Raw genomic sequence first — 23633 nt, 5'->3', positions numbered from 1 at the left:
CCATCTAGTCTGCCCTTATACTATTTCATGTGTTTTATCTTAGGATGGATATATGTTTATCCCAGGCATGTTTAAATTCAGTTACTGTGGATTTACCAACCACGTCTGCTGGAAGTTTGTTCCAACGATCTACTACTACTATCACAACCAATCCCTCATTTTGTCATCCTGTGGGCATTTCATTCAATAGCTTGCTGAAGCCAAGATAATCTACATCCACCACATTCCCATGGTCAAACAACAACAACAACAACAACAAAGTTGGAAGCGACCTTGGAGGTCTTCTAGTCCAACCCCCTGCTTATGCAGGAAACACTGCACTACTTCAGACAGATGGTTATCCAACATCATCTTAAAAATTAAATTTATCACTTTATCAGAAAGGAAATTGGGATGATTTTTAGGATGACTTAGTTTCAGCCTGCTGCCAAGAAGGGAATTCTTTTTTTAAACACTCATAAACTAACAGCTTCATAACTTGTTCCAGATCATTGCCGCACGTAAGATGACTAGACTGTAGTTACATGGAGCCTCATTTTTCCCTTTTGATAGTAATAACATTGATTGCTTCATTCCTTCATTTAGAAGCCACCCAATTTCATATCATTCTGGGCAGCTTACAAAAAAATGTAAGAACAAAAAGAGGTGAAGCATAAATGTCCCAAAGTCATACTGCAAATAACAATAAGCAAACCACAGGGCTGCAACCACTATTCTGTCCCAAGGCCTGAAGAATAGCCAATTTTTCAGTTTACCTTTCTTTGACCCTATTGCACTGCCTGCCACCATACACTCATTTTGCCATGTTTTTAATTTTTATTTATTTATTTTGTCCAATACACAATGAATTATAGGATTAAAGGTTATAGAGGAGATACTCATAGTAAAATATATTTAAAAAATAATAGAAAAGAAGACATAGTAATAAAACGTATCAATGAAAGAATAGAAGAAGAGATATAGGAATAGAAGAAAGGTATAGGAGATATAGGAGAGCAATAGGACAGGGGACGGAAGGCACTCTAGTGCACTTGTACTCACCCCTTACTGACCTCTTAGGAATCTGGAGAGGTCAACCGTAGATAATCTAAGGGTAAAGTGTTGGGGGTTTGGGGATGATGCTATAGAGTCCGGTAATGAGTTCCACGCTTTGACAACTCGGTTACTGAAGTCATATTTTTTACAGTCAAGTTTGGAGCGGTTAATATTAAGTTTAAATCTGTTGTGTGCTCTTGTGTTATTGTGGTTGAAGCTGAAGTAGTCGCCGACAGGCAGGACGTTGTAGCATATGATCTTGTGGGCAATACTTAGATCTTGTTTAAGGCATCTTAGTTCTAAGCTTTCTAGGCCCAGGATTGAAAGTCTAGTCTCGTAGGGTATTCTATTTCGAGTGGAGGAGTGAAGGGCTCTTCTAGTGAAGTATCTTTGGACATTTTAAAGGGTGTTGATGTCTGAGATGAGATATGGGTTCCAAACAGATGAGCTGTATTCGAGGATGGGTCTGGCAAAAGTTTTGTAAGCTCTTGTAAATAGTGTGAGATTGACAGAGCAGAAGCTACGTAGGATTATGTTTCCTGAAAGATCACAATGTTATCTGCAACCTCCTTGAAAACTCTTCCATATGATTTTGTATGATCCTAAGGACTTAAACACCATTATAGTATCGATCTTTTTACTTACCTTGGATATCTCTCTCTCCTTTTGTCAGTCATTTTGCTTAAGTCCAGTTGAACATGTCATTTAGGGAGAAGACTGAAGTAAAGTAAAAGATGAAGAACTCTTCTCGCTGTTACTTTTTTCTATCTTACCATCTTCTCTTGGTTAACTCTTTTCTTGAAACCAAGGTGAGACAGATGTCTTCTAGTAACCAATGCTGCAGCTTCCAAACTGATCTAACCTGATCTCCATACTTGCTACTGGTGTGTCTCTCAAATATCACATTTGATTTTGTTATCTTACGTTTTTGGAGAGTCATCTTGCTCTTGGAGAAGCACATGGACCACTAAGCCTTTTATATCTTTCTAATTATAAGTTGTTCTGTCGGGCTCTCTGGTAGACTTCTCCCAAAAATTCACAGGTACAAATTTCAGACACACACACGTTTGAAAATTCAAAACAATGTTCTTTATAATGAAAATTCACTTAAACTAAGCCCTCTTTTGGTATAGCAAAGAGCACTGGTCTCCAAACAAACTGGTAATTTGTACAAGTCCCTTATCAGTTCTGTGATACTTAGCTTGCAGCTGTGAGGCAATTCACAGTCCTTCTTCTTTCACAAAGTGAAACACACTTTGCTCTGGTTTAGTTTCAAAGTGGGGAAAAATCAGCACACAAAAGGTCAAAGTCAGTAAAGCAGTCATGAAACACAACGATCAGATAATCCTCCACAATGGCCAAACCCACAGGCTGCTATTTATAGCAGCCTCACTAGTTACCACAGCCCCACCCAACCACAGATGGCTTCATTTTCTTTGATAATAATCTCTCAGTTGTTGTTGCCTATGCATCGCTCTCCGCATGTGTGGCTGTATCATTAACTCTTGTTCTGAATCCAAGGAGGAGCTAGATAATTGATCTCCTTCTGAGCTGTCTGCCACACTCTCCTCCTCCCTGTCACTCATGTCTTCTTGGTCAGAGGAGCCTTCATCAGCAGATTCCACCGGGGGCAAAACAGGCCTGCAGCATGTGGATGTCTCCCCCACATCCACAGTCCTTGGGGCAGGAGCTGGGCCAGAGCTAATCACAACAATAAGTAATATTTATATGTGTATGTATAAACACATATAAATGTATATGGACACACCCTAGTAAGTTGAATTGAATAAAAATAATCCTGGTGAATTTAAAATATAACTCGGTTTGAAACTTGGAGGGGAAAATTCCAATGGGAGACAATTTGTTGTGATTCCACCAAGCTCTGGAATAGTTTTTCACCTGTTTGGTAAATGTTTGCATTCCAAAAATCAATTGAAAAATTAGTGCGTACTTATTAAATATAAAATCCCTCTTGAACACAAGAGGTCAGACAAAACTGAAAGATACACCAGCATTTCCTATGCTAGTGTTTCTATTATTAAAATTGCAACATTAGACTTCCTCTAAATAGAAACAACTCACTGGGACTCCACTTCAAACATTACTTATTTACCATTTGATGTTTTGATAAACTGCCAATGACAGTTCAGGAAAACAACATTTGGATTGTTTCTCTTCCAGCTTATTTTAACAATGCCTCATTTTTTTCTCAATTAACTGGAAATGGAATAAAGAAGGCTTCCGCTCATGGATTATTTTGTATGTGCCTTTGACTCAGCCCATACAGTTTTCTTGGCAAGAGTTTTAAGAGTGGTTTCCTTCATCTTCAGATAATAACTGGTCCAACTCACATAAAGGCTTCATGCCTAAGATGGAACTAGTTACTAGAACATATGCTTTCCTCTTTTCTGGCCTGGCATTATATCAAACTGGTTCCCACATATACAATGATTTTATATCATTCAGTCCTGAACAACATCCTGCTACAACATTTACTCATACGTAGATCATACTCAGTAAAAATTCTCAAGTTATGTTAATTAGAAGAAAATTCTACTACCAAGTTAAGCCTGCTTAGTGTTTCCTGTTGAGCATAGGCGGGATTATTGATATGTTTGTTCTAATTAATGGACAGTATTTCTGTGTTTTATTGAAATGACAATTTGTCTTCCTACAAAAAATAGGATCACCAATTTCCTCTTCCTTTTATAAAGGAATACTATTCTGCTGCAAACCATTGCATGAAGAAACAATAGCAATGAATGGAAAGCAGTAACAAAGCCCATTTTCCATGTCAGAACAGAAATAGATGTTGCAGCTATTAATAGGTTTTTAGAAAAAAATGATTAAATCAAGTTTGATTCCTGGTGATTACATTGACACATAATTAGCTGTTCTGGGCTAATTATCTACCTGTGCTCAGTAGGAAATGGGTTACATTCATAAATAGAACAATTTTAATTAAAGGTCACAGATATTTAAAAGCATCAAAAGTTTTGTGCCACACAATGCATTTAAGCAGGTTACCATTACAGTTACATTTCATTCTTTTAAAAAAAAATCTGAAAAAATATGGAAGAACAGCACAAAATACTTATCATCTGGGTACTCTGTAAAATATTATTATTATTATTATTATTATTATTATTATTATTATTATTATTATTATTATTATTATTATTATTATTTATTAGATTTGTATGCCGCCCCTCTCCGCAGACTCGGGGCGGCTCACAATAATAACAAGAACAATGTAAAAAACAAATCTAATAATTTAAAAAACACTAAAAACCCCACTATTAAAAGCAAACACACACACAAACATTCCATGCATGGGTGCAAAACCCCCCAAAAACCAGCAGTTCCAAAGAAAATTGCTGGTGTGGACTTTGAAGTCCCTTCTTTTTGCTATACACAGCATGAGTAAAGATTATTAGGTTTGAAATAATAACAAAGGTCCATCTGCAGCAGTTGACTAATAAAGACCACTTCATATACACTAGTTATCTTCTGATATTATTGACATTGAGATGAATTTGTCACAGTGAATCTATTCTCTTTTGCTGTGAGTTGTTATCTTCCCTGTGGCCATATCATTGATGTGAAGTGTCTTATTTTAGATGCTAAATCTCATAAGGAGGAGGAAAATAGAAAGAGAATTGCTCTTCGAAAGGAAGGGAGGAGAGCTGAAATGGCAGAGAGATAGAACAAACTTGTTTTCCTTGTCCGGTTTTCGACAATATACTATTAGGCCAAACAAATGAAGATTTCTTTCGACAAGGCATTAAATAACATTAGTTCACGCTATATCGTCAAAGGCTAGCTCTGTTTTTTCCAGGTCATAGTGGGATGACTCTATCCTCAAATCCACAGCCTGACAACAACTTACTGACATAGGGGAAAAAAATCTGATTGGAATTGTCTAGCTTTGCTGCAGGGAGATTTCCCCTTTTCTCATCCTTCCTGTTCAACTTGGCAATGTTGGACATTCCTAGTAGCCTTCCACTTCTTCTGAACCCAATTTTTTTTAAAAAAAACTTTTGTATGTGGTTGCCAGGTTTTAAAAAAGAAACTCTCTAAAAATATATAAGGTCAAATATCAATCACAGGGCTTTGGTTGTTGTTTTTGTTTTAAATAACTGGTTGGTTAACAATGCCAAATCATATTTAAAGGTTTGTTTCTGAGTGTAGAGAAAGGACCAAATGGCCCATTTTTAAAGAATCAAAATTGTCTTGCTCCCTTTACAGATAAGGTTGGGCAGGGGAGACTTCATTTTGAAACAAAGCCTATAGGAATGAGCAGCTAAGTTGCCTTCGCCTTTGCAGCCTCAAATATATTTCTTTTGGCTGAGCTCCAATAGCTGAGAAGAAAAGTACTTGAAATGACAAGGCATGGATGTTAAGGCCAATGTTAAGGCCCCCTCAGCATTCTGAGGAGAAATAAATAAGCTGCTTGGGCAACAAGGCCCCCTCAGCATTCTGAGGAGAAATAAATAAGCTGCTTGGGCAACAAGGTCACGGATCCAATCCTCTGTTTCAGTCATACACCATTTCAGAGTTCTAAATCCTTTGGGAATAGAAAAGGTTCATGTTCGTAAAAATTATCCTCAGTAGGTGAGAGACTGGAGGGGAAGTGTGTGCTCTAATTGTATCACTGTTCCTTCCTGGAATGTCTGGATTCCTTCATGACAGTCACCTTGAAATTTCCTGTTTTTTTCCACTGGCTGCTGTTTAGACTAGCAAGGAAGCTCACAACTCCAGAGACAGAATCAGGCATGCTACTTTTAAATATGTGTTTATGTGAGGGAAGTTGTCAACTTTAATCTGCTAATGGAGTGACAGCTGTACAGTCTGCATCGGTGTTTCTCAACCGTGGCAATTTTGAAGATATGTGGCCTTCAGCTGGAGAATTTACCAGCCAACCATGAAGACTTGTGGACTTCAAATTCTTGGCTGAGGAATTACATGCTACAATTAATCAGTGGAACAACATGCCTCAGAAGTTGTGGGTGCTTCAATGTGGGTGCTTCATTTGTCTGAAAGTTAAAAGTTGTCCTGCTTAGAAAGGGGATGTCCCTAAATGACCTCCAAGACCCCTTCCAACTTCGTTATTCTGTTGAAGAACCGGGAAATTACTTATATCTTCAAGTTGCTGAGGTTGAGAAATGCTGATCTATATAACAGAATAACGAAGTTGGAAGGGGTCCTGGAGGTCATTTAGGGACATCCCCTTTCTAAGCAGGACAACTTTTAACTTTCAGACAAATGAAGCTCCCACATTGAAGCACCCACAACTTCTGAGGCATGTTGTTCCACTGATTAATTGTTCTCACTGTCAGGAAATTTCTCTTCAGTTCTAGGTTGGTTCTTTCCTTGATTAGTTTCCACCATCATCTCTTCTGAGAGCCTTGGGGATAGGTAATGTTCCCATCCCCGCTAAAGTGCTGAGATGACTATGAAAGTGTTGCTGTTCTTTTGTAGACATCTTTGGCTTTCATCTTCTGCAGTGTGGTATTTTAATATGACAGACTATAAATTATTTAGAAATGCAGGAGAAGAGAGCAGGGTAGAAAAATATCTCCGCACGACCTGAGGAGAGAGGGTTGTTCCAAACCATTTCCAGCTTTCTTAAATTATATTTTCAGCTTTTTGCTAAAGAAGTCGCTTTAACAGAAAGGTTACTTTCGTCTCTTGAAAACAATTTCCTCTTCCTTCCTTATCCCATTCATACAGATTCCATCAATTTCTTTGTTACTTGCTATTCCTGGCACGTACAGGGGAGATGGATGGGAATGAAGGAGATCATTTGAAGAAGACAGGCAATTAAAAACAATGTTTCATTTTTGGATGAACTAATAAAAAGCTGAAAAATAATGGTTAAAGCATTAAAGATGCTATCGAACTTCATCAAGCAGAATATCATTTGTTTGTTTGTTTGTTTGTTTATTTATTTGATTTGATTTGATTTGATTTGATTTGATTTGATTTGTATGCCGCCCCTCTCCGTAGATTCGGGGCGGCTCACAACAATAACAAAGACAATGTAAGAACAAATCTAATAATTTAAAAAAACGCTAAAAACCCCATTATTAAAAGCAAACGTGCACACAAACATACCATGTATAAACTGTATAGGCATGGGGGAGATGTCTCAGTTCCCCCATGCCTGACAGCAGAGATGGGTCTTCAGAACTTTACGAAAGGCAAGGAGGGTGGGGGCAGTTCTGATCTCCAGGGGGAGCTTGTTCCAGAGGGTCGGGGCCGCCACAGAGAAGGCTCTTCTCCTGGGTCCCACCAAATGACATTGTTAAGTCGATGGGACCCGGAGAAGGCCAACTCTGTGGGACCTAATTGGTCGCTGGGATTCGTGCGGCAGAAATTTATCATGCTTATAAATTCATCGAGCCATTTCTTAGCTAAAAAAAAAATGGGGAATATTTGGCTCATTTCAAGAAGGTGAATATTACAGAAAATTCAGAAGGATTGAGCACAATTCTATAGAACCATATTTATTGCAACAATCATTGGTGCCTCTTTTACAAGAAAATAAATGGAAAGCAAAGACTTTTTTTTTAACAGAAGTTGAAATCTACAAGGCAAGAAGTCCTAGGGCAATGACAAGTCCCAGATATATCTGCTGACACATGAGATATTGCCCTAGCTCAGCTCCAACGTGCATGTGTATGCTGGCCAGCTGATTTTTGGCTTGCACAAAGGCTCTGGAAGGATGTTTTTGGCTTCCAGAGAGCCTCCAGGCATTTTTACCCTCCCCTGGCTCCAAGGAAGCCTTTATAGTCTGAGGAGGGCAAAACACAAAACAGGCCATTTCCAGCCTCCAGAAGACCTCTGGGGGCAGGGAGCTGTTTTCACCCTCCCCAGGCATTGAATTATGGGTGCAGGCACTCATGCATGTGTGATAATGTGTGCACACGCTCCTTCGGCACCCAAGGAAAAAAAGGTTCGCCATCACGGTCATAGGCATTTGATTTGCTGGTTAATTTGAGGAAACCAGTGGGGTACTTGTCTGTGTACCTGGGATTGTTTCTACCTCTAGACAAAAGGACTCTTTCAAGAGTTTGAAGGTAGGGTGGGTTAATTTGAGCCTGATGGAATTAGACAAAGAAAGGAGCTGGATATTGTTAGATCCTTGCAGGAATGAAGCTCGGTGGCGACAGTAGTTGCAAATTTGAGAGGCTCAGCGCCGGTGCTGGCAGTGACGGTGGCTGAGGGGAACCCGAGGCAGCAGCACTGGCTGAGGGAAGTCCCTGGTTACCTTATCTCTCGGGGTGACGTTTCCTCCTCACCAGATGTTAGATCCTTGCAGGAATGAAGGACTGCAGACTTAGTGTAAGTAACGGTTCTTTTTATTTAGAGCAGAAGGTAACGGTTTAAGGAACAAAACAAGACAACAACCAAACATGGCCGTGCCTGGCAGCTATATATACCCCAGGCTGCCAGGGTCAGTCAACCAATCACCTTGTAGTATTTTCCCACCCAAGGAATATGGGGCGGGTACAAGGCCTAACTGTCCTCTGGACACAACAGATATAGTCCTGAGGGCATCTAAAAGATAAGGAGGAAAAAAGGGATGTACCATCCATTTTGTTTGTTAGATTTATTTTCTCCAGAACAGTGGGTAAATGTCAAGAGTGTTTGTCTTACAATAAATATGTAGTGGCCATTTCTGTCCTTTGCAATTAACATTTTTGGGAGCCTCAAATTTGCAGATTTTAGAGATACTGCAATCACATTCCATGGACAGAGGAACAAGCTCTTAGGATCAGTTATTCTTGTGAACTTCCCTTCCTCAGACTTCGACTGGAACAGCCAAACCATAGAATGAATGATTGGCCAATCCTTTTTTTAGAGAGAGGGAAAGGGGGAGAGAAGGAGAGGGAGAGGAAGTGAGGGAGGGAGAGAGAGAGGGAGGGAGAGAGAGAGAGAGAGAGAGAGAGAGAGAGAGAGAGAGAGATTGTGTGGGAACCTAGCTACATCCTGTTTCTGGTAGTTTTAGTAAACTTGGGATTTTATCATCAGCCCAAAGGTTAATCCAAAGATTTAAGCCACTGTTGCCCCTGAGATTTACCCAAATCGTAGGACTGATTATTCTGGCCCAGCATCAAAGAAAAGATACAGCAACCATTTAAACACCCCCCAAAAATCTTCCAACTCTGCTTTTTGGTTGTAATGATAATAATTGTTATAATAGGGAACAGATGACATGATTTTCATCACTCCACCAAGTATCCAGTCTTCATATGCGTTCATAGTCCACTGATGGTTTCTTGCATGTTAATGAAAACTCATCCTACAGAATCCCCCTTCAATTAGATGAAGGCATATAGAATAGAATAGAATAGAATTTTTATTGGCCAAGTGTGATTGGACACACAAGGAATTTGTCTTGGTGCATATGCTCTCAGTGTACATAAACTAAAATAAACAATTGTCAAGAATCATGTGGTACAACACTTAATGATTGTCATAGGGGTCAAACAAGCAATGAAGAAGCAATATTAATAAAAATCTTAGGATATAAGCAACAAGTTACAGGCATACAGTCAACATGGGAGGAAATGGGTGATAGGAATGATGAAAAAAATTAGTAGAATAAAAGTGCAGATTTAGTAGAAAGTCTGACAGTGTTGAGGGAATTATTTGTTTAGTAGAGTGATGGCGTTCGGGAAAAAACTGTTCTTGTGTCTAGTTGTCTTGGTGTGCAGTGCTCTGTAGCGACGTTTTGAGGGTAGGAGTTGAAACAATTTGTGTCCAGGATGTGAGGGGTCAGTAAATATTTTCCCTGCCCTCTTTTTGACTCGTGCAGTATACAGGTCCTCAATGGAAGGCAGGTTGGCAGCAATTGTTTTTTCTGCAGTTCTGATTGTCCTCTGAAGTCTGTGTCGGTCCTGTTGGGTTGCAGCACCAAACCAGACAGTTACAGAGGTACAGTAGTCCCTCACCTCATCGCTGGTGTTACGTTCCAGACTCGGCCGCGATAGGTGAAATCCGCGATGGGGAATTTATCGACTGATAGTACTTATTTAAGTATTTATATTGTAATTGTTTGGTAAGTTTTCATTGTTTTAAGTGTTTATAAACCCTTCCCACATAGTATTTATTTCAGATACAGTATTTAAATACAGTATTTACAATTTTAGATTTTTTTTTTTTGAAAAACCTGCCGATCGAGTTCGGCGGGCTGTTTAAATCTGCCGATCGACTTCCTCAGAAACCCGCGAACCAGCGAAGATCCGCAAATGATTTTTCTCATTAATATTTCTTGAAAACCCGCGATGAAGTGAAGCCGCAGTAGGTGAAGCGCGGTATAGCAAGGGACTACTGTATATACAGTGATCCCCCGGGTATTGCGATCCCGATCATTGCGAAACAGCTATATGGCGATTTTTCAACCCGGAAGTAAAAACACCATCTGCGCATGCGCGCCCTTTTTTCTATGGGCATGCATACGTAGATGGCGCCGGGCAGATCAGCTGCTGGGCGGCTTCCCTGGGTCTTCCCCCTCTTGCTGGCGGGAGGGCGAGCGGCGGGCATCAGCGAGGAGTTTCCCCACCGCCCACGCAAACTCCTCGCTGCCGCTCGCCCGCCCTTCGCCCACCCACGCCGTTCGCTCGCGCCGCTTCCCAGCTGAGTCCTGAAGCGAATTGGCTTCAGGACTCAGCTGGGAAGCGGCGCGAGCGAACGGCATGGGCGGGCGAAGGGCGGGCGAGCGGCAGCGAGGAGTTTGCGTGGGCGGAGGGGAAACCCCAATCTTCGGCTCCTCGCTGCTGTGGCGGAAGTAAAAACACCATCTGCGCATGAGCAGATGGTGTTTTTACTTCCACAGTGCTACTTCGCGAAAAACCGATCATTGTGAGGGGTGCTGGAACGGAACCCTCGCAATAATCGGGGGACCACTGTATATGCAAAATATGCAGTCTAAGCAGGAACAGACCCAGTGGGGAGAAGATTAGGATTAGTGGGGTGGGAGGGAAAAGAGAGACAAGGCTAGCTTTCAAAAGCTCCTTTTTCTTAAGATGTTTTCTTTGTATAATCCCAGAATAAACTGAGGATGGGAAGTCAGCCAGGGGTCCATATTGGATCTCCTACTTCCAGCTGTTTATTCTGTCCTCTGACGTCTCCAGTCTACTTTCTGAAGCAAAGAGGGTTTTTTTTCCAGTCTATCAAACATGGGAAAGTATCCCTTTTTTTCCAGCCTCTGCTCATCTCCTCACGTCCTCTGACAAGCTGAAAAAACCCCTATTATGTAAGGATGCATGTCATCAAACACATTTAAAAGAAAAAAAGAATTTAGTCCCCCGGCATTATGAGAAGATATTTTAATGATAATGATTAATAATAATTAATTATCACAATTACAATATTTTCTCAAAATGTTTCAAGTATTGTCCCTTCCCCTCCCCACACACAATCTGCACACACGTACAAATATACACACATATATTAGAAATTATCTTAAAAGAAAACTTGAGAAAAAGTTAAGAAAAAGTACTGTGTTTTCCCCCAAATAAGACCCTGTCTTATATTTTTTTGAACCCTGAAATAAACGCTTGGTCTTATTGCCATGCACTCAAAAGCCTGATTGGGCTTATTATGAGGGAATGTCTTATTTTAGGGAAAAGAGGGTAGCAAATTCAATTGTGTATGAATTCCCTTTATACATTTCCCTTCCCCAGCCTCACAAAAAACCCCTAAAGCATCACAGGATTCCCAGAGTTCAATTAAATCTCAAGAGCAAACCTGACAGTTTTGCTCCCACTGGGAGATTTCTTTCTTTTAAAAACAAACAAACAAACATTGTGTCATGGCAGATAATTCCCTTGGGAAGCAATTGTAGAATTTCTCCTGACCTAAAGTAATTTAAAGGCATTGCCATACCATTTGTCAGCCTCAGAGCATTTCAAAATCCCATTTGTCTCCTGCACAAATTATTTATTCTTTTTTAAAACATCCCAAGACAAAGTCGCCACAATGTAAAATGGATGTTGAGACTCTAGAAAAAATGCAGAGAAGAGCAACATAGATGATTAGGGGATGGAGGCTAAAACGTATGAAGAACGGTTGCAGGAACTAGATATGTCTAATTTAATGAAAAGAAGGACCAGGAGAGAAATGATAGGAATGTCCCAATATCTCAGGGGTTGCCACAAAGAAGAGACATCACTTCCTGGGGCCACCATCTTTAAAAAAAACAAAACTTTTTTTTCTTTTTTTCCCTTCTGGGCTCTGGAAGTTTTAAAGATGATGCTGGATAACCCTTTGTCTGAAGTAGTGTAGGGTTTCCTGCCTAAGCTGGGGTTTAGACTAGAACAGTGATTTTCAACCTTTTTTGAGCCGCGGCACATTTTTTACATTTACGAAACCCTGGGGCACATTGAGTGGGTGGGGCTAAAAAAAGTTTGGACAAAAAAATTCTCTCTCTTCCTCCCTTTCGCTCTATTTCTCTCTCCCTCTTTCTCTCCCTTCCTTCCTTCCTCTTTCTTTCTCTCTCTCCATCCCTCTTTCTTTCTCTTCCTTCTTTCCTCTCTTTTTTGCTCTCTTTCTCTCTCTCTCTCCCTCCCTCCCTCCCTCTATGTCTTTCTCTCTCTCCTTCCCTCCCTCTCTTTTTCTCTCTCTCTTGCTTTCTCTCTCTCTCTCTTGCTTGCTTTCTCTTTCTTTCTTTCTCTCTCTCTCTCTTGCTTTCTTTCTCTCTCTGAGCTTCGCGGCACACCTAACCATGTCTCACGGCACACTAGTGTGCCACGGCACACTGGTTGAAAAACACTGGACTAGAAGACCTCCAAGGTCCCTTCCAACTCTATTATTATTATTATTATTATTATTATTATTATTATTATTATTATTATTATTATTATATTATATTTCAACAAAAGAAACCACATTCAGTGTTTTCCACTGAGGTAAAATATTGCTAATGATATTTCAAAATACTATGAGAATTTCAAAACAAGAAAGAGCAGGGGTTTAGTGACAAATTGAAGATAAGACTGAATTATCATACCACGTGAGAGAGAATTGCATATTGACAGATTCCGAACTCTGGAGATTTGGGAACAGATTTGGCAGCTACTAAGTATGCCTCCCACTTTCCCGGGCCTAGCAAAACAATCATTATTTCACATTTATTTTAACATCACATTTAGAAGTTGGCAAAGCTGGGCCCAAAAGCTATTTGTAATCATAATTCAACTCACTTGAATTTAATGATTAGACAGAGGAGACTTCTAAAAGAGGAAAGAAAAAAATATTATTATTCACTCAAGGTTTGAAAGAAGATTGAATACAAGGAATTCTTTTACCTTCCTCTGCAGTTTCTTTGAGTTAAGGAAGAACAGGGAATGAATGCCAGCTTCATAACCTTTTCCATAAGTAGATGGGGTGAAGAATTTGTATCTGTAAAGCTCTCTACTTGATTTAGGTTAGTGATTTTCCAGTGTCATTACTCCCTGGAAGAATCTTTACTTACTGAAAAGGTTGTCCACTTCATTGATTTTTGGCTACAAATATATGTTTACTACCACTGGGAGAAGGCTACAAACTTTAATACTTGTGGACTTCAACTCCAGAATTCTCCAACCAGCTTTGCTGACTGGAGAATTCTGGGAATTGAAGTCCACAAGGATTAAAGATGCCAAGCTTGGGGACTCCTGTCATAGAGGGTAAGATGGAAAAAAATGTTCTATTGCACAATCTTAAAGGGGCCACTTCAGGCATTTACAAACCCAGTCAGAACATACTGGTTTCATAAATGTCTGAAGTGGTCCCTTTTATTGGGGGTAACTCATTCCACATGCCTCAAAAAAGATTTAGGATTGATTCTTCCTGCCTGTGTTTACATATTGTACTAACATAGTCAGCGTGATGGCTGCGGTGTTGGGATTTAGACCAGGAAAATCAAAGTACAAGTTCCCATTTGAACATGAAGCTTACTCAATGACTCTGAACCAGTTATTTTCACCTAGCCCAATCCATCTCACAAAACTGTGATTAAAGGATAAAACTAAAGAAGACTCTAGGTAGGCTATCTTGCACTTAAAGAGTAAAGGTGAGATATAAATTCAATGAATGTATAAAATAAGTAACACTAATACTATGGCTAACTGAATGCATTAAATTCACCTAATATACTAAATCATTGACTGAGCATATTGGCTGGCCTGGCACAATGCACTGAGCAACAAACAAGCCAATCTCGGCTTCTGAAGTAATAAATCTATGTAATTTCAGATAAAGAATGATAGGGTCTACTTCCTCTTCTGTGTAATAACAGCAACAATCAGACTCTCTACTTTCTGAGTGGATATGTTTTGTTGTTTCCAGAAACCCCACTTATAACCCGCAGCTGTACAGTCCAAATATATGTTTACTACCACTGGGAGAACTCAGTTGAATCACAACTAATTTATTTTAATAGAAAATCAGTGACTATAGTATTTTGAGAGACAGAATTTCTTAAAACCTGCTGAACAGGAAATGCAAACACTCTTATTAAAAGCCTATTTCTCTATTGCTCAAAGTATCACTCGACCTCTCAGCGGCTTTCGATACCATCGACCATGGTATCCTTCTGCACCGGCTGGAGGGGTTGGGGGTGGGAGGCACTGTTCTTCAGTGGTTCTCCTCCTACCTCTCTGGCCGGTCGCAGTCGGTGTTAGTGGGGGGTCAGAGGTCGGCTCCGAGGTCTCTCCCTTGTGGAGTGCCTCAGGGGTCAGCCCTCTCCCCCCTACTATTCAACATCTACATGAAACCGCTGGGTGAGATCATCCAAGGACATGGGGTGAGGTATCATCAATATGCTGATGATACCCAGCTTTACATCTCCACCCCATGTCCAGTCAACGAAGTGGTGGAAGTGATGTTGGGGCCTGGATGGGTGTCAACAGACTCAAACTCAACCCGGATAAGACGGAGTGGCTGTGGGTTTTGCCTCCCAAGGACAATCCCACCTGTCCGTCCATTACCCTGGGGGGGGAATTATTGACCCCCTCAGAGAGGGTCCGCAACTTGGGCGTCCTCCTCGATCCACAGCTCACATTAGAAAACCATCTCTCAGCTGTGGCGAGGGGGGCGTTTGCCCAGGTTCGCCTGGTGCACCAGTTGCGGCCCTATCTGGACCGGGACTCATTGCTCACAGTCACTCATGCCCTCATCACCTCGAGGTTCGACTACTGTAATGCTCTCTACATGGGGCTACCTTTGAAAAGTGTTCGGAAACTTCAGATCGTGCAAAATGCAGCTGCGAGAGCAGTCATGGGCTTACCTAGGTATGCCCATGTTTCACCATCACTCCGCAGTCTGCATTGGCTGCCGATCAATTTCCGGTCACAATTCAAAGTGTTGGTTATGACCTTTAAAGCCCTTCATGGCATTGGACCAGAATATCTCCAAGACCGCCTCCTGCCGCACGAATCCCAGCGACCGATTAGGTCCCACAGAGTGGGCCTTCTCCGGGTCCCGTCAACTAAACAATGTTGGTTGGCGGGCCCCAGGGGAAGAGCCTTCTCTGTGGCGGCACCGGCTCTCTGGAACCAACTCCCCCCGGAGATCAGAACTGCCCCTACTCTCCTTGCCTTCCGTAAACTCCTTAAAACCCACCTTTGCCGTCAGGCATGGGGAAATTGAAACATCTCCCCCTGGGCATGTTTAATTTATACATGGTATGCTTGTGTGTGTGTCTGTTAGTTTATGGGGGTTTTTAAATTTCTAAATATTTTAATTAATTGCATTATTTATGATTTGTTTCACTTGTTGTGAGCCGCCCCGAGTCTTCGGAGAGGGGCGGCATACAAATCCAAATAATAAATAAATAAATAAATCACAGTTATCAAGCAGTAGAGAGGTAAGGACACAAATATCATTACCTGTAGCCAGCAGCATCTCTCTCTGTCTCTTTCTCTCTCTGTCCCTCTGTCCTTCATCAGTAAGGATTGAAATAAAGGTACTTGTTTTCACACACAATGAGAATTAGAAATAATAATAATAATAATAATAATAATAATAATTATTATTATTATTATTATTATTATGTCAGTACAACACAACAAACGAGATCACTATGCTGGATTTCGTATTTCATCACCAGTCGGGCGCTTCCCAAGCACCCAGGACTGCGTGATGTAGCGGCGAATTATGTTTGCCGATCCCAGTAAAGCGGCCTTTTGCAATTGACAGATGGAGATTTTGTCAATTCCAATGGTTTTCAAATGTCTGCTGAGATCCTTTGGCACTGCACCCAGCGTGCCAAGTACCACTGGGACCACTTTCACGGGCTTATGCCAGAGTCATTGCAGCTCAATTTTGCACTCCTTCTTCTTCTTCTTCTTCTTCTTCTTCTTCTTCTTCTTCTTCTTCTTCTTATTTATTTCTTATTTATTTATTTATTATTTAGATTTGTATGCCGCCCCTCTCCGCGAACTCGGGGCGGCTCACAACAAAAAAATATAAATAATCGTACAAATCCAAATAAATTCAATAAATTTAAGTATTTAAAATAGTTTTAAAAAGAACCCCACTATATTAACAAGCACACACACAAACATACCATACATAAATTGTACGTGGCCGGGGGAGGTGTTTCAGTTCCCCCATGCCTGACGACAAAGGTGGGTTTTAAGAGCTTTACGGAAGGCAGGGAGAGTAGGGGCAGTTCTAATCTCCGGGGGGAGTTGGTTCCAGAGGGCCGGGGCCGCCACAGAGAAGGCTCTTCCCCTGGGGCCCGCCAACCGACATTGTTTAGTTGACGGGACCCGGAGAAGGCCCACTCTGTGGGACCTAATCGGTCGCTGGGATTCGTGCGGCAGAAGGCGGTCTCGGAGATATTATTATTATTATTATTATTATTATTATTATTATTATTAATTAGATTTGTATGCCGCCCCTCTCCATAGACTCGAAATACTTCATAACTGATCATTCAGATTCAGAGATCATCCGGGTACAATACAACTATCATGGCCAAATTGTATGAATGTTTAGTATGCATGTTGTTGTGATTGGTTAATTTATGGGTTTTTTAATTAGGATTTTTATAATTTTTTAGATTTTAAATTTGATTTCTTTTTTATTGTTTTGTATTTACATAGTTGTTACAAGCTGCCCTGAGTCTTTCAGGACTTTGCGGCATAGAAGTAGAATTAAACAAACAAACAAACAAATATAATAAATAAATATTCTATTCAATCCCAGTCTTCACTTCATCTTATTTTGACCTTTGATCCTATTATGCTTTTAAATGGTAAGCATTTAAAACCTATTTCAGTAAGATGCTTGTTTTTCTGATATGACACATTCCTCAGAAAGACACAACAGGATATTGAAGTGGTAGTGTGGGTTGTATTTTACCATATCTGCTTTGATTCTCTAGCTGAATGGAAGATTTGATTAAACAGGTGCTGCTATTCACTTTCTCCACAGACAAGAGGAAGTGATTCACTAGTGGGATTCCCTTGACTGGTAGTGTTGGCCTCATTAAGCACCTTCATCAGAAACCTTCAGGGTGAAGTCCCTGCCAAGCCTACGTTGAAGTTCCTGTTTTAAAACAATGGTGGGAAGAATTCTGGCCTATGTCGAGTACAGTGGAAATTGTTGGAAAGGAAACACATGTTCCAGTATAGCAGTGAAACCTGCAGAGAGCTAAGCTAGAAAATGGGAGTCAGCAGGATCTACTTCCCCTTCCCAATGCCTTTCATCCAAGAGAGCAGAGATGGATATCTTTTTCTCCAGAATGCCCAAGCACTATACTTGGCCTTTCCGTGAATATTTTATTTTAAGTTTGCAAATAACATGCTTAAGGATTATCGTAATCTCTCATCAGAAAGGCCAAGGAACCATTTTGGACAATAGCCTTCAGTTTATTGCAGACTAACATCACAGTATCCCACAGAAGCAGAATTCTGACTCAGTGCTTACCTTGATGTCTAATATCTTTTATAATTGATCATGAATGCAAATAATACTGAAATGGCCATAATTCTTGTCTGGTAAATGGAAGGTTGCTGGTTTGAAATCTGTCAGAAACTTTAAAAAATATTGTTTTTCTCTCCCCCACTCCTCTCTGAATTTTTTAAAAAGTTCCCTAGCGGTTGTTGTGATTCCGTCTGAGGCTCCTCAGGGAACGGCTGAACCTCTGCCGGCTCCCTGCTCAGAGGGGAAGGATGAGGAACAGGAGGAGGAGGAGGAGGCCCAGGCAGAAGGGGAGGAGGAATATCAGGCCGAGGGAGAGGGAGAACAGCCAGAATCCCCTGGGGTGGAGCTCTCCCCAGCAAGCAGCCTGGAGTCCTTAGATGAAAATGCTCAAGCCATCATCGATCACAGGCAGAGAAGAGCAGCACAAGGAAGGGGACAATTAGCCAGGTACTTCCAGTCCTAAATAGGTAACAGCTGGGTTTGGGTGTGGTTCTCGCCAGAAAGGCTGAAAAGGCAGACCCACCCTTCCTCTCTTGTGGAGTAGTATCTTTGGGAGTCCTGGGACCTGGCTGTGATCTTTGGCGTCTCTGATTCTGGCTTGTGGCCTTGAAGGCTGAAACCTTGGGGGGGAAATGTGTGGGTCTTATTCTCTACAGTGGTGTGTGTGCCAGCAAGAAGTCTGCTGTATTGTCTGGCCATCAGGACTTTGCTGTGAAGCCTCATAGCCTGCCTGTTGGGAAGAACAGGTTTTTCTCTGTGTTTATTTTTCAAACTATAAAGTGCTTTTGCTTTTACCAGCATGTTTGGCTGCTTTTTCCAGTTGGTGTTGAAGTCTGGGGGCATCCAGACAGAACAGCGGTGCACCAATTCCTTTTTCCCAGTCATTTGTAATATAAGGGTTTCAACCACAGTACACAAATAATCCAGAGATAATGTGGACTATTAGGAAGTTGAGGGTGATGTCCTCATAACTCAATTGATGTAAAAATCAATTAAGTACACCAGTGGACTTAGGTTTTCTTTTAAAACCCTCATATGTATATAAGTTAAAACTTCAGGGAGTAAGTATATCTGGATGCTCCCAATTATTTGCAATGTGGGCTGAATCAGGTTGATTTGCTAACCTCTATTGTTTTACACTCTCTACATGGGGCTACCTTTGAAAAGTGTACAGAAACTTCAGATCGTGCAGAATGTGGCCGCGAGAGCTATCGTGGGGGCTTCCCAGATTTGCCCACGTTTCTCCCAACACTCCATGGCTTGCACTGGCTGCCGATCATGGCATCGGACCAGAATACCTCCGGAACTGCCTTCTACCGCACGAATCCCAGCGGCTGATAAGGTCCCACACAGTTGGCTAAACAATGTCATTTGGCAGGCCCCAGTCTTCTCTGTGGCGGCCCTGGCCCTCTGGAATCAACTCCCCCCAGAGATTAGAACTGCCCCCACCCTCCTTGTCTTTCACAAATTGCTTAAGACCCACATGTATTGCCAGGCATGGGGGAACTGAGACACCTCCCCCAGGCTTTTATATTTTATGTATGGTATGCGTGTGTTGCATGGTTTTTAAATGATGGGTTTTTTAGATGTTTTTTAATATTATATTTGTTTCAATTGTAACATTGTTATAATTATTGTTGTGAGCCGCCCCAAGTCTTTAGAGAGGGGCGGCATACAAATCTAATAAATTATTATTATTATTATTATTATTATTATTATTATTATTATTATTATTATTTGCTCTGCAACCATTGATTCATGCAAAGATGCCACAATAGACAAGAGGAAGCCACCTTTATTTCTGAACCGTGTTAAAAATATTTTTTGCCAGATGGAGTGGCTGCATTTCGGGCCTTTCTGAAGACAGAATTCAGTGAAGAAAACCTGGAGTTCTGGCTGGCATGTGAGGAATTCAAGAAGATACGATCCACTACCAAACTAGCTACCAAGGCCCATCGGATTTTTGAAGAATTTATCGATGTGCAAGCACCACGAGAGGTTAGCAGATGCACGGCATGGGTTGTTGGGCAAGACATGACTGAGAATGGAGGATGCTCCTCTTGGGCTCATCAAACTTACCATACTTTTTGGAGTATAAGACACACTGTTTTCCTCCCTAAAAGAGGCTGAAATTTGGGTGCATCTTATAGTCTGAATGTAGCTTTTTTCAAAGCTTTTTTTCAGCCCTAGCTAGGTGCTAACTATCTTCCCAGTGCTTACCTGTTTGAAAGCTCTTTCTTTGTTAATCTCTGCAAAAAAGTTGTCTAAGCCCTAAATCTTTGCAGGTTTTTTTCATTGCTCTACTTGCTCTGAATGTTTCTTTCCAGCCCTAATGAGGTGCTAACAATGTTCCCATCTCTTGCAAGCTCTTTTTTTGTTACTCTCTGCAAATAAATCCCATTTTCTTCCCCAAAAACTAAGGTGCGTCTCATACTCCGGTGCGTCTTATACTGAAAAAATACACTATGTACTAAGGATTCTTAGAGATCCGTGGTATTACTGTGGCAACTTAAGAAACCATGATCACTTTGACGATGTGTCAGTCATCTTTTAATAAACTGCATCATCCCTAAAGTGTCTTTAAAATGATATTATTATCCTAAATATTTGAAGAAAGCAAATCCAAGGTTTGGTTACCCCACATATCACTTTATCCACATAACCTTGTGACGTGTGTTAGATTTTGAGATAATCAACTATGTTTCATGGTGAAAGGGAAGGATAGGAAATAATTGTGATTAATAATTACTTTCATACACTGACTGTTTTTTTACAAAAATTGTAAGTTGGCAATACGAACTCATCAATACGTCAGCTTGCCTGATATTAAATTCATTTTTCAGGTGAAAATAAAATATTTGTTTCTGACGATAGTAACAAAACTGCTACATTCAGGTGAAAGGAATCGCAAAATACCGGTAGTTATTTTATATACATTCTTTTCATGTTTTTCTCTCCTTAGGTAAACATAGACTTCCAGACAAGAGAAGCGACAAGAAGGAATCTAGAAGAACTGTCACCATCATGTTTTGACCAAGCCCAGGGGAAAATTCACAGCCTTATGGAAAAAGACTCCTACCCCAGGTTCCTGAGGTCCAAAATTTATACAGACCTGTTGTCTCAAACCCAGAGGAGGCTCAGCTAGGGCAGGGATCAAAAGGAGGAGGGTCCTCCTTAGACACCACAAGCTTCTTGCACTAGCCACATCCATTTCTATGTGTGATGTTAAATTCATTTACTTACAACAGCAATAGAAGGAGAGGAGAAATGGAAGAAGCATGGAGAAATTGAGTTGTGTACATGGATAAAACATTTCGCAGTGTGAATCCAGTGCTGTCCGTGGATCCTCATCATTCTATGTATGCATGTCCTTATTTTAACTGAAGACTATGCATATGTATAGCAGTAAAATCCTTAGTCCGAACCCTGATAGAAGCTTCTAGCATATCTCAATATATCTGGACAAATCAATGAATTGAAGTAAAAGTAGGGTTAAGAACAATGATCATATTGGACTATTTGCTGAAATGTTGCTGGAAGGAAAGCCTGTAAGAGAATTATAGTTGTACAGTACTTATCATCTCCAACCTGTTGGTTTTGAGGTTGCAGCTTCTGGTATTTCCAGCAGCGCAGACACATTCGCTCGGGACTAAACTGGGGAGAGCAATTTTGAATGAACCTAAAATGATTTTGCCAATTGTTATTTCCAAATAATTCAGGTTCATATAATTTCAGTTTATAGGATAGAGATAGAAAAACCCACAGCCTTCCAGATGTCTGAGCATCCTTTACCCTTGTAACTGCTGGAGGCAGCATCTGGTGGGTCGTATGGGATCATCACATCCCCATCCCACTTTATCCTCTGTATAAAACAGAAATGCTGAACTAACGACAACTGGATGCGAAATTCAATGTCTTCCCATCAATATTTTTTTTTAGAAAATAATTTGTGCAAATGGACATTAGAGAAAAGAGTCTCTAATTTAATGTAATTCGTTCGTGTTGCCTGATAGCAATGGTCCTGGCAAGGATTCTTGAATACATTTTTCATATTTTGGAGTAAGGAGGCAAAGGTCTTTCTTCCTGGTCAAAACATCTGTTTCCTGCACAGAATGGAACAAGCAACCTTGATTAACATGGCTAGTTCTGTTACTGGACCACTTGTCCAAGGTGCTAGATTTTTTTAAAAATGGCAGATGGGTATTAGAAGTAACAGATTACTTATTGCCCAGAAAGACTTGTTTGGCTAATGGAATTTTCTGGGAATTCCCTTCAGATTGAATCTAGAACAGCTGTCCCCAGCTCTTGGAGCACCAGGTTCCGGATCTGTGGACCAGATGGGCTTTGGTTTCATGTGCTGCATCCCGTGGATGGGGCTTTGCTTGTTTGCGCAACCCAATTTCTGACGTGCCACGGACCAGGGCCCATCCATGGACCAGGGTTTGGGGACCCCTAATCTAGAATATTTAATTACCAAGTAAGAACACATGGCTGCAGCTTCCTTCACTTGATTATTTCAAAACCCTCAGTTGGGTGATAATATTTTTGGAACCAAAAATGGCAAGTTTTGTTTTGTTTTGCCCCAAGTAATGACACTTCTGGGTGTGAAGCCCAGTTTTATTTCTTTAAGAGCTTCAACCAGAAAGAGACAAAGCTGCAGAACACCCCAGATTCTGATGAAAACGATCCTTTTCCTCACAAGGGGGGATTGAATGGCACTGTTCTCCCCACCTCACGGCTGTTATTTATTCTTAGACCAAACTGATGTTGGTGCTCTGACCCTGTTTCTAGGGAACCTGCTTTGTGGGGGGAAATATCCCTCTTTCAATGAAATGCCCTATCTTGAAACTCTGTTTGCGTGAACAGATAGATACTAGACCTCATGCAGCCCACATTTCTCTTCCCTTACAGCAGCATGCCCAATTATGTATGTACAGCAGATGTTGTATTTCATAACTTGAGATCTGCAGCTTAAAATAGACTTCACCTAGACATCTGCTGTGTCATGATGTTGTCAGGCTTTGCAAAGAATAAATATTTCATGACAGACTTTGTATATTGGATGTGATTGGAGGGAGGCAGTTGGGCTTATTTCTATTAACTAACAAAACCCATGTGGGATATCAGGTAAAATGGAGAGAGGAGGGGGCAGACTGGAAGAAGCAGAAGGAATAAATATAGGTGAATTACTGTGTACGCATTGGATTTCTAGCTGCCACCATCTAAACCAATCTGCCAATGTCACCTGAGAAAATATAGCACATGCCTGAAACATTCCTGAAATTTTATTTTTTTTGCCAGAGGCGATTTAAAAAGGATTGTTGTCTGGAGCTCTTTCTGATTATCACAATGGATGGAAGCCCCCAAAATGCTAAGCTACTGTCTTGGCCTTAGTTTTGGCTTATCATTTAATAAGTACTCAAATCAATGCAGTCTGATAACCCTAGTTTATGACTTAGCATAGAATGAATCCAGTATGATTCTCTGCAGTAGAAAATGTCAGTCTGAAAATGTCTGCAAAATGAAGATAAGGGATTGCAATATAGTTATAGTTTATTAGATTTGTATGCCGCCCCTCTCCGAAGACTCGGGGTGGCTCACAACATAATAGTGATAAAATACATTACAAATCTAATAGTAGAAGTTAAATCAATTTAAAAACATTAATACATAAT

At 40.7% G+C, this 23633-nt stretch overlaps 1 protein-coding gene across 1 annotated transcript in view; it reads left to right on the top strand.

Annotated features, from left to right (window-relative positions):
* RGS8 (regulator of G protein signaling 8) overlaps positions 1-23005 on the top strand; it is a 50271-nt gene extending 27266 nt beyond the window's left edge. Inside the window, 2 exon segments of the mRNA XM_070749002.1 lie at positions 19790-19956; positions 20921-23005. Of these exon segments, the coding sequence (XP_070605103.1) occupies positions 19790-19956; positions 20921-21103 (350 nt within the window). The 3' untranslated portion in view covers positions 21104-23005.
* Positions 23006-23633: the final 628 nt, after the last annotated feature.

Source organism: Erythrolamprus reginae, chromosome 3, assembly GCF_031021105.1.
Source record: "Erythrolamprus reginae isolate rEryReg1 chromosome 3, rEryReg1.hap1, whole genome shotgun sequence".
Lineage (NCBI taxonomy): Eukaryota > Metazoa > Chordata > Lepidosauria > Squamata > Dipsadidae > Erythrolamprus > Erythrolamprus reginae.
The sequence above is the reverse complement of the archived record's forward strand: the minus strand, read 5'-3'. Positions and strand labels throughout refer to the sequence as shown.